The sequence below is a fragment of the Mobula hypostoma genome, chromosome 7 (genome assembly GCF_963921235.1).
Source record: "Mobula hypostoma chromosome 7, sMobHyp1.1, whole genome shotgun sequence".
Taxonomy (NCBI): Eukaryota; Metazoa; Chordata; class Chondrichthyes; order Myliobatiformes; family Myliobatidae; genus Mobula; species Mobula hypostoma.
The window spans coordinates 178,192,008-178,209,150 of NC_086103.1; the positions used below are offsets into that span (position 1 = coordinate 178,192,008).

At 42.2% G+C, this 17,143-nt stretch overlaps 2 protein-coding genes across 3 annotated transcripts in view; one reads left to right on the top strand and one right to left on the bottom strand.

Moving 5' to 3' along the window:
- The window catches only part of pudp (pseudouridine 5'-phosphatase), a 99,994-nt gene that overhangs the window by 48,799 nt on the left and 34,052 nt on the right, over positions 1-17,143 (bottom strand). The window contains exon 4 of one of the 2 annotated variants that reach the window (XM_063054623.1): positions 3,169-5,536. The exons of the other annotated variant lie outside the window; for it this stretch is intronic. Within the exon in view, the coding sequence (XP_062910693.1) occupies positions 5,495-5,536 (42 nt within the window). The 3' untranslated portion in view covers positions 3,169-5,494. Of the gene's footprint in view, positions 1-3,168; positions 5,537-17,143 lie in introns of those variants that run through there. 2 annotated transcript variants of the gene reach the window in all.
- LOC134349771 (steryl-sulfatase-like) overlaps positions 14,785-17,143 on the top strand; it is a 145,227-nt gene continuing 142,868 nt past the window's right edge. The window contains exon 1 of the mRNA XM_063054619.1: positions 14,785-14,880. Coding sequence (XP_062910689.1) covers positions 14,837-14,880 — 44 coding nt within the window. The 5' untranslated portion in view covers positions 14,785-14,836. The remainder of the gene's footprint in view (positions 14,881-17,143) is intronic.

Below are 17,143 nucleotides of genomic sequence, written 5' to 3' on the forward strand. Positions count from 1 at the left end.
GAAAACTTACAGGAGGAGGGGGTGAATACTTTTCATGGGCACAGTGTCTGTATATGTATGTGGATATATATATTCTGGCTGCGTGTGCCCTTTTGCTGAACATTGTGGGCATGTTATGTTGCGCCGGACCGTATGGCAACACTTGTGTTGGTTGTTAATGCAAATGATACATTTCACTGTACGTGTGATTTTTTAAAAATTTAGATATACAGCATGGTAACACTGTCTCTTGAGCCCAACAAGCACTGTCACCCAATTACAACATGTGACCAAATAACCTACCAACCCCACACGTCTTTGGGATGTGGGAGGAAACCAGAGCACCCGGAGGAAACCCACGGGGTCACAAGGAGAGCTTGCAAACTCCTTACAGACAGTGGCGGGAATGGAATCCAGGTCGCTGGTGCTGTAATAGTGTTACGCTAACTGTTGCGCTACTTTTTTTTTGTAGGAACACAAGTCAGTTCACAATTGTTTTTACTACTTCAAAATGAATACTCAAAGTAGATACTCTATTGGAAATACTGCACTGCTATGGTGTCTGCAGTACTGCCCAATTCAATAGTGCGTATTAGCATCTATAAAGAAATTGTATTTAAGTGAACTCTGCATGCTTTAATTCTGCATTAATCACCTGCAATCTAAAAGCTCTCTGAACTGGTAGATAACCAGATAACCAGAAAGGCTGCACCACAAATGCATTTATCAGATTCGATGATTGGTCAGCAAACAGCTAGACAATATAGACACACACAGTGTTGTGAAGACATCTGAATCACACAATGATCGACTGCTTGTCACCACCACGAAGGACTGGAATCAAAGAGAAGTCCTTACTAGATATCGGTTAATCTGTCTTCCAATTAAAGAGCAATGCACACAACAGGCTGGAGGAACTCAGCAAGTCAGGCAGCATCTATGGAGGGAGACAAACTGTTGATGCTTCAGCCTGAGGCCCTTTGGAAAAGATTTAGCCCAGAATGTCGACTACATATTCCCCTCCATAGATGCTATCTGACTTGCTGAATTCCTCCAGCATTTTTTGTGTGTTGCTCAAGATTTCCAGCACCTGCAAAATCTTTTGTGATGATGTCTATTCTGATTAAGGAGGATGCATACTATGATTATAGTATCATCTGTGGAAATAAATGTGAACACCGCAGTAGTTTACAAGACCAAAGCACTTACAGCCATTTTATACAAATGACTCCTACCATAAATTTCACTTACTTTATATTCCAAAATAATTCTAATACGATTCCAAGATAAAGCTACATCCAAAAAATATTTATGTTTAAGTGGAAACTACTTTGGTACAATGATTGCAGAAATGAGTTTATTACAGCAGAGGCAGAGACCACTTCACCGTGGAGAGCAATCTAACTGGCTGCATCCATTGGATATGGCGGAGCCTCTGCACAGGATCAGAAAGAACTGCAGAGGCGGGTAAACTCAGCCAGCTCCATCATGGGCACTACCCTCCCAGCATCGAGGATATCTTCAAAAGGCGAAAGCTCATAAAAAGACAACATCCATCACTAATGACCCCCATTGCCTAGGACATGCTTTCCTCTTATTACTATAATGAGGGAGGTGGTACAGGAGCCTGAAGACACCCAAATTTTAGGTCTTCAGATTGCTGAATGGAACAATTGAACACTCCCTCACATTTGGCTCAATTAAGCAGATGCCCCAAGTAGCAAAGTTTCATGGAAGTAGTTAAAAAAGGTATAAAAAAGACAAACTGATTGACAAATTTTGCATTTAAATGAAATGCAGAACAAAGTGGAACACGACCACTTTGGCTGGCTGGTGGTGCAGTGGTATCAGCACTGGACTTCAAGGCAGATGGTTCTGAGTTCAAACCCAGCCGGGTCCCAACCTGGGCAGCAGCAGTATCTGTACAGAAGAAAGGCCTGGCAATCTACTTCTGTATCTTGCCATGAAAACCCTATGGACCCTATAGTCACCATTTCTTCCATTTTTAATAGGTTGAGTGAACTCGGCCTTTTCTCCTTGGAGTGACAGAGGATGAGAGGTGACCTGATAGAGGTGTATGAGATGATGAGAGGCATTGATCGTGTGGATAGTCAGAGGCTTTTTCCCAGGGCTGAAATGGTTGCCACAAGGAGACACAGGTTTAAGGTGCTGGGGAGTAGATACAGAAGAGATGTCAGGGGTTAGTTTTTTTACTGAGAGATAGGTACATGGAGCTTAGTAAAATAGAGGGCTATAGATAAGCCTAGTAATTTCTAAGGTAGGGACATGTTCGACACAACTCTGTGGGCTGAAGGGCCTGTATTGTACTGTAGGTTTTCTATGTTTCTACCAAAACTACTACAGTACTATAAAACTGTATATTGGTTCCCAACGGTCATCGACGGAGGAATTCATCCTGTGTACATGAACAAAATCAGTGCAGACACCTAATGCAAATAATGGACTGCCTTCAAACAATGCTATCGTGACTGCATCCTCCAAACCTTCATTTTCATTGTAACATGCAAGATGATTGTTAATACTTTATAGTTCTTCGCAGTTCCTAACTTGGTGAAGTAGTGAAATTGTTTCACCTTCACTTCTGGCCATTTCTGGCACCTTCAAGCCTGGATGCTTGAAATCACAGTTCTGAATTGTCTGACTACTTAGTTCTCACCAACTATCAGTGACAACAATCACTGCTTTTTGAACACAAATACACACAACCAACGTTATTTAAAAACTGTTCGCTCTTATAACACTTTAGCATCTAACGGTGTCACGGTGCGTGCGTCTGACGCTAGTTAGAAACTGTTCAGCAACAGTCTCCCGGACCTTTTGAGCAGCATAATGTCCCAAATAAACTAAGGGAATCCTGGCAATTTGCTTGGTTAGTTTGTGTTCTTTAAAAGTTCTCCTAAATAAGCGACTGCCCCAATTAACTGGAATCTAGTGTACTGCCGCCGCAAAGCAACAAACTTCATGAAGTACGTCAGTGATAATAAACCTGATTCTGATTCTGTGTTATTTGCAAACACTGAAATTATGCCCTATATACCAAGATCATCAGCATACCATAGCACAGTTAAGTAATTCTGTTGTCTTAACATAATAATATGGCGATATTTCCATGTCAAGGGCTATAGATCAACAATATACAATACTAAGCATTCAAAAGGCACTCAAAATCAGAATCAAGTTTATTAACACTGACATACATCATGAAATGTGCTATTTTGTGTTCCTGCACAGAGCAATACATAAAGTATAAATAAATTGTAACAAGAAATAGTAAATATATTTATTAAAAAATCAAATTAAGTAAGTAGTGCAAAAAGAGGGCAAAAATATTAAGGTAGCGTTCATGGCCCATTCAGAAATCTGATGGTGGAGGGGAAGAGCTCTTGACTTCAGGCTCCTGTATCTCCTCTCTGATGATAGCAATGAGAAGGCATACCCTGGGCGATGAGGGTCCCTAATGATGAATGCCACCATCTTGAGACATCACCTTTTGAAGTCGTCCTTGATGCTGGGGAGGATAGCGTCCACGGTGGAGCTGGCTGAGTTTACAACCCTCTGCAGCTTTTTCCGATCTTGTGCAGTGACCCCTCCATACCAGACGGTGATGCAAACAGTTGGACTGCTCTGTAGGGCACATCTGTAGAAACTTGCGAGTCTTTGGTGACTTACCAAATCTCTTCAACCTCCTAATGAAATATTGCTGCTGCCTTGCCTTATTTGTAATTGCATCAATATGTTGGGCCTAGCATAAATCTTCAGAGAACTGATAAATAATCATAAACGCTAAACCACAATTGCATTTATCAGCTACAAAGACTGGTCAATGAACAACTAGACAGTACAGACACATTGAGACTGTTGTGAAGACATCAGAATCACACAATGATCGATTGCTTGTCACCATCGCGAAGAACTGGAATCAAACAGAAGTTCTTACTAGATATTGGTTAACCAATTAAAGAGCAGCACACACAATATGCTGGAGAAATTCAGCAAGACAGACAACATCTATGAAGGGAAATAAACAGTTAAAGTTTCAGGCCGAGGCCCTTTTGAAAGGTTTCAGCCTGAAACATCGACTGTTTATTCCTCTTAATAGACGCTGCCTGACTTGCTGAATTCATCCAGCATTTTGTGTGTGTTGCTCAAGATTTCCAGCAAATGTAGAATCTCTAGTGTTGGTTCTACTCTAAATTAAAGAGGTTGCATTCTATGATTATAGTATCATCTGTGGAAATAAAAATGAAAGCCGCTGTAGTTTACAAGACCAAAGCACTTACAGCCATTTTATACAACTGACTCCTTTCATAAATTTTGCTTATTTTAGTTTTCAAATTAATTCTAATACGATTCCAAAAACTATATCCTAAAAATTTTTATGTTTAAGTGGAAACTACTTTGGTACAATGATTGCACAAATGAGTTTATTACAGCAGAGGTAGAGACCACTTCACCGTGGAGAGCAATCTAACTGGCTGCCTCACCGTCCGGTATGGCGGAGCCTCTGCACAGGATCAGAAAAAGCTCCATCATGGGCACTGTTCTCCCAGCACTGAGGATATCTTCAAAAGATGATGTCTCAAGAAAGCAGCATCCATCATTAAAAACTCCCACCACCCAGGGCATGCCCTATTCTCATTACTACCATCAGGGAGGAAGTACACGAATCTGAAGATGCGCACTCAACGATTTAGGAACAGCTTCTTCCCCTCCACCATCAGATTTCTTAATGAACAATGAACCTATGAACACAATCTCACTATTTACTACTTATTGAATTTTTATATATATTACTTATTGTAATTTATAGTATATTTTATGTATGGCACTGTATTGCTGTCACTACACAACAAGTTTCATGACATACAGTATGTCAGTAATAATAAAAACGATTTTGGTTCTTCCATTTTATACAAATGATTGCTTCCATAAATTACACTAATTTTAATATAATCTTCAAGTTAATTCAAATACCATTCCAAAGGAAAACTACATTTGAATAATATTTAAGTCCAAGTGGAAATGACATTGGTGCAATAATGGTCCAAATGAGCTTTTTACAGCAGAAGCCAGCTCCCGGCCTTCACATGTGGCTTAGCTACTAAGCCCAGTGGAACTGTTTCTACTGGCAGGAAAAGGGACAAAGGCAGGTTACTGGCTACTTAAAACCAGTCGCTTCGGGCAGATGAGGCTCATCATCGTGACTGGCAGCTTATCTACGAGAAGGAAATCTCTGGACTCAAAACTCCGCTGCGTTGCGGCTATACCCACTCATGGGGAAGGCTTCTGGAGTAAACCCTGAGGAAAAAATCTGAGATGGAAACCCTAGGCAGTCCTGCGTTGAGTTCAACGCTGACTGGCAACCCTTACAAAGCTTCTGGTGCCAAACTGTATCGGTCTCCGCCGTTCTTTTAGGTTCATCAGATGCATGGAGAGGGGTCGACTGTGCCTTTTTCCATAGATGCTATCTGGCTTGCTGAGTTCCTCCAGCATTTTATGTGTGTTGCTCAGATTTCCAGCATCTGCAGGTTTTCTCCTGTTTGTGATAAGAAAAATTATTGAAGTAGTGTTCATGGATTTTATGTGTTTCATGTGTGTTGCTACTTCTTTTTATTTCTGTTTTTGCACTACTTGTTTTAACTTAATTATTTAAGGTACATATAGATAATTACCGTAATTTATTTTCTATATTATCATGTATTGCATTGTACTGCTGCCACGAAGTTAACAAACTTCAAGACATTTGCTGTGATATTAAACCTGATTCTGATGAGCAGTCGAAACAAATTACTACTGTCACATGTCACAGCTATCTGTTAAGTGTCACAGCTAACCTTAGAAGGGCTTGTGCATGCCTGTGCATTTGGGTGCGCGTCTGTGTGTGTGTACACGTATGTGTGCGTGTGCGCGCGTGTGTGTGTGTGTGCGTGTGTGTGTGTATGTGTGTGTGCGTGCATGTGTGTGTGTGTGTGTGTGTGTGTGTGTATGTGTGTGTGTGTGTGTGTGTGTATGTGTGTGTGTGTGTGTGTGTGTGTGTGTGTGTGTGTGTATGTGTGTGTGTGTGTGTGTGTGTGTGTATGTGTGTGTGTGTGTGTGTGTATGCACGTACGCATGTATGTGCATTTCTGGTTGACAGCTGTTTAAACTCATTTCTTACACTATGCAACTACAGCTTTGCTCAACTCGAAGGAAGCTGTCAAATGCTTTATTCTTCTGGATCTTGTAATTTATTTTACAAGAGCATGATTAGTTAAGCAATGTTCTGATAGAGACACGTCAAACTCTGACAGCTTCAGTCATGTCTGTGTAAAATCCTATACAGAGAAACATAAAGGAGGAACAAGCCACTCGGCCCTTTGAGCCATTCTTGTCATTCGTCAGGATTATAATTTGTTATTTATTTTATTTAGAGATACATTGTCGAACAGACCCTTCCGGCCTAATGAGCCACACTGCCCAGCAACCCACCTATTTAACCCTAGCCTAATCACAGGATAATTTACAGTGACCAATTAACCGACTAATTGGTATACCTTTGGACTGTGGGAAGAAATTGGAGCACTCGGAATAAATCCACAGTCACGGGGATAGCATACAAACCCCTTACAGACAGCGGTCAGATCTGAACCCCAAACTCCAATATCCTGAGTTGTAATAGCGTCATGTTAACCACTACACTACCGTGGCACCAAGTGTTCATTCAAAGACTGAAATTCAAAATATATTTATTATCAAAGTATGCATAGAGTATACAACCCTGAAATTCATCCTCCTGCAGGCAGCCACGTAACAATTTAAAGAAATCCATTCAAAGAAAACATCAAACACCCAACACGTGAAAAAAAAGAACAAATCTCACAAATAGGGAAAAGCGAGCAAATAACACACAGAATACTAAACATCAAACTGCAGAGTCCTCGAAATGGTCTAAGAGTGTTAAGATTAGTTTGCTTCAGTTCAGTCCAGCATTGTGTTGTTCGTTGACTACAGGCCGCAGAGCCAGTCTATGCTGAAGCGCCTAGTCCGCGCTGAAGCCCCTGATGAAATCCCACAAAATAGCAAAAGAAAGAGTAACCAGAATCTAGAAACACTTGTAACGTTAACCACAGAGTCTTCCAAAAATGAGCATACAGCCATGAGCTGCACCAATCAAACCCTGCAATGTGGGACCCAAGTCTCCTGGACCTTCCTTCAGCAACTTCTTCCACTAGGCCATCAGACTGATTAATTCATGCTGATACAATTGCATTTCTATGTTACATTGACTGTTCTATTTATTATAAATTATTACAAATTACTATAAATTGCACATTGCACATTTAAACGGAGAGGTAACGTAAAGATTTTTACTCCTCATGTATATGAAGGATGTAAGTAATAAAGTCAATTCAATTCAATCTGAGAACTGGAAGGAGATAACTTTTCCTATATCCAAAAAGAAAGAAGATATACAGGCAACACTGGATGTTAAAGGTGACTTCTTTCATATTAAGAGTTAAGTGTTCAAACTGAGGAACAAAATGTTTTACAGTCAGAAGGTTGGAGACACAATTATTAGAATTGGTTTATTTAATGTTTCTCATGGCGACACTTCCACGTCACCCCCCAGCACAATCCTCGCAAAAGATGCATTTCACTGTCTGCATCGATGTACACTTCATTTGATAAGTAAAACTAATATTACAGTCTATCACAGACTTTGTTCACAAGAGGTTGCAGATTTAGCTTTGTCACATGTATATCAAATCATACAGTGAAATGTGTCATCTGTGTCAAATCAAATCAGCAAATATTGTGGTCTGGGCAGCCTGCAAGTGTTGCCATGCTTCAGGTGCTAACATAGCATGCCCACACCTCACTAACCGTAATCAGAACGCCTTTGAAATGTGAGAGGCCCTTCTTGCTTCTTAACTGTTTTTAATGGAGGTCGGGTTTGAGGACGTGATTGTTTTAAGTTGTTTAACTCCACTTGATACCTAGTTAGCCCATTGCTTTGCTTTGCTTTTTAGTTTAGTTGCACGGTGGGTTTTTTTGGGGTTTTTTTTTCCTTATTGACATGTTTGAAAATTAGTATACTATTATATTACCTGGTTATTTTATATTTAAACTGCACTGTTCGTACTAATTTTTTTTTGTATTAATATCTCTTGTAAAGTTATATTGCAACTGTGTATCAGTGCCTATATGGTTTACCTTTTGTGTACTAATTCAATAAAAAGATTTAAAAAGAAATGTGAGAGGAAACTGAAGCACCCAGAGGAAAGCCGGGCGGTCACCGGGTGAACATACAGTGGCGGGTTTTGAACCCCGATCTCACAGCTGGTGTTGGAAACCCTTGTGCTATCCACTCTGCTATGCTGCCACACCTCATTATTGAGGGAGGAGCAGTAGGAGAAGATATTGAAACCTTTGGATGAGACAAATTGAAGCTTTTCTGCCTCTGGATATCAAAGATCCTATGGCTCAACTCTGAGAAGCAGAGAAATGATTCTTATCCAATATTTATCTCTCAGTTTACAACACGAAAACAGATTACCTGATCATCATGACATACAGTTAGTAAGAGCTTGTTATGCGCAAACTGCTGTCACATTTTCACCATCGGCAGATATCTACCTTGTAAAGTAATTCAAGGGCTGTGAAATGTTTTAGAAAAATTGGTATTATGAAAAGCTCGATATAACTTCGTCCTCTTTTCCTTCTCAAGTTCTCTTGCCATCTTCAAAGAGCTGTGTTCATTCGCAAATGCAATGTTAGCATTCAAAGTTCAAAATAAAATTTATTATCAGAGTCACTACATGCAACCCTGAGATTCTTTTTCTGGGGGCATACTTAGTAAATCTTTAGAACAGTGACTGTAAACAGGATCTGTAAACCATAAAACATTACAGCACAGAAACAGGCCTTTTGGCCCTTCTTGGCTGTGCCGAACCATTTTTCTGCCTCTCAAACAGAGATGAGAAGGAACTTCCTTAGTCAGAGGTTGGTGAATTTGTGGAATTCATTGTCACAGACAGCTGTGGAGGCAAAGTCACTGGGTATATTTAAAGTGGAGGTTGATAGGTCCTTGATAAGTAAAGGCATCAAAAGTTACAGGGAGAAAACAGGAGAATGAGATTAAGAGGGAAAATAAATCAGCTATGATGGAATGGCCGAGCAGACTCAATTAGCCGAATGGCATAAATTCTGTATGGTCTTATGTTAAGTAACATAGTGAAACTCTAATACCACATTTTAACATTTTAAATGCAGTTTAACATTTAATTAACTGCTTGTACTTTAAGTAGTTCTTATATGCATAACGTATAACAGTTTAATGTGCCTGTAGTGGTTGCATAATTCTGGAAATCTCTGGAAGCATCCATGTTCTACATTATTTGAATAATGACTTTGTAATTTGGTAACTCTCATCTATAAATTTGAATGGAATTTTTCTTATCTGTGGGTGTAAAAATAGCTGCTCTCTGCTAGGTGTTATCTTAGTTCTTAGTTCCTTTGTCTACACAAAATAATCTGCAGATGCTGGGGTCAAAGCAACACTCACAACACGCTGGAGGAACTCAGCAGGTCGGGCAGCATCCGTGGAAACGATCAGTCAATGTTTCCGGCCAGAACCCTTCATCAGGACTGAAGAGGGAAGGGGCAGAGGGGCTGCCCCAGCGTGTGTGAGTGTTGCTAGTTCCTTTGTCTGCCTCTTTGCTCAGTAGACCTATCATTGTTAGTTCAACTTTCAGTTGTTCTATCAACTCATAATAAAATGACATTAAAGCAACAAGTTCTGTGCCTCATCCCTGACTTCTGAAAGAACCTTAAATTAAAACACCAGAACCCAACAAGTTTTAGCAGAAGTGATAGACAGTCATGATCGACTAGGTGCTGCAAACGCAGCCATGTCCATCATGGGCACTAACCTCCCCAGCATCAAGAATATCTTCAAAAGGTGACACCTCAAAAAGGCAGCATCCATCATTAAGTACCCCCATCACCTAGGACATTCCCTTTTATAGACAATAGATGCAGGAGTAGGCCATTTGGCCCTACGAGCCAGCACCGCCATTCACTGTGATCATGGCTGATCATCCACAATCAGCACCCTTTTTCTGCCTTCTCCCCATATCCCTTGACTCCACTATCTTTAAGAGCTCTATCAAACTCTTTCTTGAAACCATCCAGAGAATTGGCCTCCACTGCCTCCTGAGGCAGAGCATTCCACAGAACCACAACTCTCTGGGTGAAAAAGTTTCTCCTCAACTCCGTTCTAAATAGCCTACCCCTTATTCTTAAACTGTGGCCTCTGGTTCTGGACTCACCCATCAGTGGGAACAGGCTTCCTGTCTGCAGCGTGTCCAATCCCTTAATAATCTTATATGTTTCAATCAGATCCCCTCTCATCCTTCTAAATTCCAGTGTATACAAGCCCAGTCGCTCCAATCTTTCAACATATGACAGTCCCGCCATCCCAGGAATTAACCTCGTGAACCTACGCTGCACTCCCTCAATAGCAAGAATGTCCTTCCTCAAAACTGGAGACCAAAACCGCACACAATACTCCAGGTGTGGTCTCACCAGGGCCCTGTACAACTGCAGAAGAACCTCTTTGCTCCTATACTCAACTTCCCTTGTTATGAAGGCCAACATGCCATTAGCTTTCTTCACTGCCTGCTGTACTTGCACGCTTACTTTCAGTGACTGATGAACAAGGACACCTAGATCTCGTTGTACTTCCCCTTTTCCAACTTGATACCATTCAGATAGTAATCTGCTTTCCTGTTCTTGCCACCAAAGTGGGTAACCTCACATTTATCCACATTAAACTACATCTGCCATGCATCTGCCCACTCACCCAACCTGTCCAAGTCACCCTGCATTCTCATAACATCCTCCTCACACTTCACACTGCCACCCAGCTTTGAGTCATCTGCAAATTTGTTAATGTTACTTTTAATCCCTTCATCTAAATTATTAATGTATATTGTAAATAGCTGCGGTCCCAGCATTGAGCCTTGCGGTACCCCACTAGTCACTGCCTGCCATTCTGAAACCCGTTCATCCCTACTCCTTGTTTCCTGTCAGCCAACCAATTTTCTATCCATGACAGTACCCTACCCCCAATACCATGTGCTCCAATTTTGCCCACTAATCTCCTATGTGGGACCTTATCAAAGGCTTTTTGAAAGTCCAGGTACACTACATCCACTGGCTCTTCCATGTCCATTTTCATAGTTACATCCTCAAAAAATTCCAGAAGATTAGTCAAGCATGATTTCCCCTTCATAAATCCATGCTGACTCGGACCTATCCTGCTACTGCTATCCAAATGTGTCGCTATTTCATCTTATATTATTGACTCCAACATCTTCCCCACCACTGATGTCAGACTAACTGATCTATAATTCCCTGTTTTCTCTCTCCCTCCTTTCTTAAAAAGTGGGATAACATTAGCTACCCTCCAATTCACAGGAACTGATCCTGAATCTATAGAACATTGGAAAATAATTACCAATGCATCCATGATTTCTAGAGCCACCTCCTTAAGTACCCTGGGATGCAGACCATCAGGCCCTGGGGATTTGTCAGCCTTCAGTCCCATCAGTCTATCCAACACCATTTGCTGCCTAATGTGAATTTCTTTCAGTTCCTCCATTACCCTAGGTCCTCTGGCCACTATTACATCTGGGAGATTGTTTGTGTCTTCCCTAGTGAAAACAGATCCAAAGTACCTGTTCAACTCCTCTGCCATTTCTTTGTTCCCCATAATAAATTCACCCGTTTCTGTCTTCAAGGGCCCAACTTTGGTCTTAACTAATTTTTTCCTCTTCACATACCTAAAGAGCTTTTACTATCCTCTATATTCTTGGCTAGCTTACCTTCGTACCTCAACTTTTCTCCCGTATTGCCTTTTTAGTTATCTTCTGTTGCTCTTTAAAAGTTTCCCAATCCTCTGGCTTCCCGCTCATCTTTGCTATGTTATACTTCTTCTCTTTTATTTTTATACTGTCCATTACTTCCCTTGTCAGCCACGGTCGCCCGTTACTCCCCTTAGAATCTTTCTTCCTCTTTGGAATGAACTGATCCTGCACCTTCTGTATTATTCCCAGAAATACCTGCCATTGTTGTTCCACTGTCATCCCTGCTTGGGTATCTTTCCAGTCAACTTTGGCTAGCTCCTCCCTCATGGCTCCACAGTCCCCTTTGTTCAACTGTCATACTGACATTTCCAATTTTCCCTTCTCCCTCTCAAATTGTAGATTAAAACTTATCATATTATGGTCACTACCTCCTAATGGCTCCTTTACCTCGAGTTCCCTTATCAAATCTGGTTCATTACACAACACTAGATCCAGAATTGCCTTTTCCCTGGTAGGCTCCAGTACAAGCTGCTCTAAGAATCCATCTCGGAGGTACTCCACAAACTCCCTTTCTTGGGGTCCAGTACCTACCTGATTTTCCCAGTCTACCTGCATGTTGGAATCCCCCATAACAACCGTAGCATTACCTTTGCGACATGCCAATTTTAACTCTTGATTCAACTTACACCCTATAACCAGGCTACTGTTTGAGGGCCTGTAGCTAACTCCCATTAGGGTCTTTTTGCCCTTACAATTTCTCAGTTCCATCCATACTGATTCTACATCTCCTGATTCTATGTCCCCCCTCGCAAGGGACTGAATTTCATTCCTCAGCAACAGAGCCACCCCACCCCCTCTGCCCACCTGTCTGTCCTTTCGATAGGACGTGTACCCTTGAACATTCATTTCCCAGCCCTGGTCCTCTTGCAGCCATGTCTCTGTTATTCCTACAACATCATACTTGCCAATTTCCAACTGAGCCTCAAGCTCATCCACTTTATTTCTTATACTTCGTGCATTCATATGTAATACTTTTAATCCATTACTCCCCTCACCTTTCACATTGATTCCTATTGCACCTGGCCATACTCTCCGATCCCTTTCTGAGCTTTCTGCCCCTTTAATTCTGTTGTCTTTCTTAACTTTTCTTATTCTCTCTTTCCCTTTAACTCCATCCTTATACTTCCAGTTCGTCTCCTTAGTTTAAACACACCCGTGTAGCAGTGGCAAACCTGCCTGTCAGAATGCTGGTCCCCCGCCTGTTCAGGTGCAACCCTTTTGTAAAATTCATCCTTACCCCAAAACAGATCCCAGTGGGCTAAGAATCTAAATCTCTGCTCCCCGCTCCAGCTCCTCAGCCACACATTCAGATCCCCTATCTCCCTGCTCCTGCCTTTACCAGCACAAGAAACTGGAAGAAAACTGGAGATAACCACCCTGGAGGTCCTGCTTTTCAGCCTTCTTCCGAGTTCTCTGAAGTCACGCTGCAGAATTTCTTTCCTCTTCTTCCCGACGTCATTTGTGCCGACTTGCACCACCACTTCCGGCTGTTGAGGATGCCCTGCAATCAGTCCGTGACGTCCTGGATCCTGGCACCAGTGAGGCAACACACCATCCTTAAGTCCCGCCTGTTGCCGCAGAAACCCGTATCTGCACCTCTCACTATGGAGTCCCCTACTACCACGGCTCTGCTGACGTCTGTCTCCTCGGCTTTGCTTCAGGGCCAATTTTTGACTCGCAGACCTGTCCGCCTCTCAGACTGGCACTGTCTTCTGTCCCGACAGCTTCCAAGACGGTGAACCTGTTTTCAAGAGGCACATCCCCCGGGGTCTCCTGTACTCCAAGCATCTATCCCTTCCACATCGTCGCCCCCCTTCTCTCTTCCGGTATCTTCAGTGCAACAATCTCGCTGTAGGTCCTGTCTAGAAAACTCTCGTTTTCCCAGATGAACCTGAGGTCATCCAATTGCCTCTCCAGTGCCCCAGCTCGGTCCTTCAGGAGCTGAATCGGACACACTTTCCACAGCTGTAGCAGCCAGAGGCACCATCAGTGTCCCTGACCTCCCACATCATGCAAGCATCACACTGAATCAGCTTATCTGTCATTTCTTCACCACTTCTCACCCTCTCCAACTGTGAGGGTTTTCTTACTGCTACCATCAGGGAGGAGGGACAGAAACCTGAAGACACACACTCAACGTTTTTAGGAACAGCTCTTCCTTCTCCGCTATCAGGTTTCTGAACAAACAATGAATCCATGACACAACATCAGACTTCTTGCTGTTTTTACACAATTTATTTAATTTGATTTATATACAGTACTGTGCAAAAGTCTTTGCACATACATATGTATAGAGGGAGAGAGAGTGAGAGCACACACGAGCGAGCTTAAGATTTTTGCACAGTACTTTAGTAATTTTATGTACTGCATTGTAGTGCTGCCGTAAAAAGAAATTTAATGACATATATGAGTGATGATAAACCTGAATCTGATATCAGTCTCTGCTGTGGATTGAGAATGGGAAGGGGGAAGGGGGCAGGGAGAAGGGAACCACGGATGAGAAAAGGGGAAACGGGGAGGAAGCGGGAAGCACCAGAGCAGCAATCTGTGCAGATTGGAAATAACATTTCCAGCTCGCTGACAATCAACACTGGCATGCCTCAGGTATGTGTGCTTAGCCCACTGCTCAACTCTCCCTACCCGCATGACTGCGTGGCTAGGCGTAGCTCAATTACCATCTATAAATTTGTTGACGATACAACCATTGTTGCCAGAATTTCATATGGTGACGAAAGGCCGTACAGGAGCGAGATAAACCAGTTAGTGCAGTGGTGTCGCAATGAATCTTGCACTCAATGGCAATAAGACCGAGGAGCTGATTGTGAACTTCAGGAAGGGTAAGACGAGGGAACACAAACAAATCCACATAGAGGGATCAGAAGTGGAGAGAGTGAGAAATTTCAGATTCCTTGGTGACAATATCTCTGATGACCTACCCTGGACACAACATATTAAGCTGCTACAAAAGAAGGTAAGACAGTGGTTATATTGCATTAGGAGTTTGAGGAGATTTGGTTTGTCAACTAAAACACCCATAAACTTTTACAAATATACTGTGGAGAGTATTCTGAGTATTCTGTGGAGAGTATTCCACATCACCTTCTGGTATGGGGGGAGGGGCTTCTACACAAGATGGAAATAAGTTGCAAAAACTTGTAAAATTAGTCAGCTCCATTATGGGTACTATCTATGACATAGTCAAGGAGCAATGCCTTAGGAAGGCAACGTCCGTCATTAAGGAACCCCTCCAAACCCCTTTTACACTGTTACCTTCGGAAAGGAGGTACAAGAGCCTGAAGGCACATACTGAGCAATTCAGAAACAACTTCCTTCCTACTGTCATCCAATTTCTAAATGGACATTGAACCCATGAACATTACTTCACTGCTTTTTAATTTCTGTTTTTCTGCACTACTTGTTTTACCTTAACTACTTAATAGACATATGTATACTTAATGTAACTCAGTTTTTCACTGTATTTATTTGTCATGCATTTCATCGTACTGCTGCCGTAAAGTTAATAAGTTTCACGACATATGCAGATATTAAATCCAATTCCGATTGGTAATGATCAACAAACCAATTGTTTGGAATCAAATGCCCTTGCCTGGTGTCCCAGGGCTGGGTATGTCTGCACCTGACACTCCTGCTCTGTCACATGTTCCGCACCCCTCCCATGGCACTCCACCTCCACCATTCCAAGCATCCTTTGCTCCCGCTAGACTTACAAACTCACTCTCCATCCTGCATCAACAAATACAGTACTGAGCAAAACTCTTAGACAGCCTGACTATATATATGTGCCAAAGACTTTTGTACAAGCACTGTATATTTCTTATTAGAATTTCTGATTGTAACATATAGTCCATTTGTCCATCAAGTCCATGCAGGTTCTCACAGCATTCATATCCCCTTACTCTATTTCCTGTAACCTCTCTCCTTCACTTGCCAGTTCCCCCATCAGCCTTCTAAACTAGAAGCAATTCATAGTCACTAATTAGCTTAACAACCAGAACTTCTTTGGGTGCAGGAAGAAACCGGAGACTAGGGGAACTATCTAGCCATGGAGGGGATAGAGGTCAGAATCAAATCAGGTGGAGCAGGAGCTAAGATACAGCTGCACAACATTTTGATTCAGAAACACGAGTAAGTCTGCAGATGCTACAAATCCAAAAGCAATTCCAAGAAAAGCATCTTCTCCCTTCCTTCTCAGTCCTGAAGGGTCTTAGCCCAAAACATCAACTATCTATTCATTTCCATAGATGCTGTCTGACTTGCTGAGTTCCTCCAGCATTTTGTGTGTGTTGATTTTGATTCATTTATTTATCACATGTATATCAAAACATATAGTGAAATGCACCTTTTGTGTTAACCACCAACATTAAGGGAGAGGAGGTGTTGGAGTTGTTAAAATACATTAGGACAGATAAGTCCCCGGGGCCTGACGGAATATTCCCCAGGCTGCTCCACGAAGCGAGAGAAGAGATTGCTGAGCCTCTGGCTAGGATCTTTATGTCCTCGATGTCCACGGGAATGGTACCGGAGGATTGGAGGGAGGTGAATGTTGTTCCCTTGCTCAAAAAAGATAGTAGGGATAGCCCGGGTAATTATACACCAGTCAGCCTTACGTCTGTAGTAGGAAAGCTGTTGGAAAAGATTCTTAGAGATAGGATCTATAGGCATTTAGAGAATCATGGTCTGATCAGGGACAGTCAGCATGGTTTTGTGAAGGGCAGATCGTGTCTAACAAGCCTGTTAGAGTTCTTTGAGGAGGTGACCAGGCATATAGATGAGGGTAGTGCAGTGGATGTGATCTATATGGATTTTAGTAAGGCATTTGACAAGGTTCCACACGGTAGGCTTATTCAGAAAGTTAGAAGGTATGGGATCCAGGGAAGTTTGGCCAGGTGGATTCAGAATTGGCTTGCCTGCAGAAGGCAGAGGGTGGTGGTGGAGGGAGTACATTCAGATTGGAGGATTGTGACTAGTGGTGTCCCACAAGGATCTGTTCTGGGACCTCTACTTTTCGTGATTTTTATTAACGACCTGGATGTCGGGGTAGAAGGGTGAGTTGGCAAATTTGCAGATGACACAAAGGTTGGTGGTGTTGTAGATAGTGTAGAGGATTGTCAAAGATTGCAGAGAGACATTGATAGGATGCAGAAGTGGGCTGAGAAGTGGCAGATGGAGTTCAACCCGGAGAAGTGTGAGATGGTACACTTTGGAAGGACAAA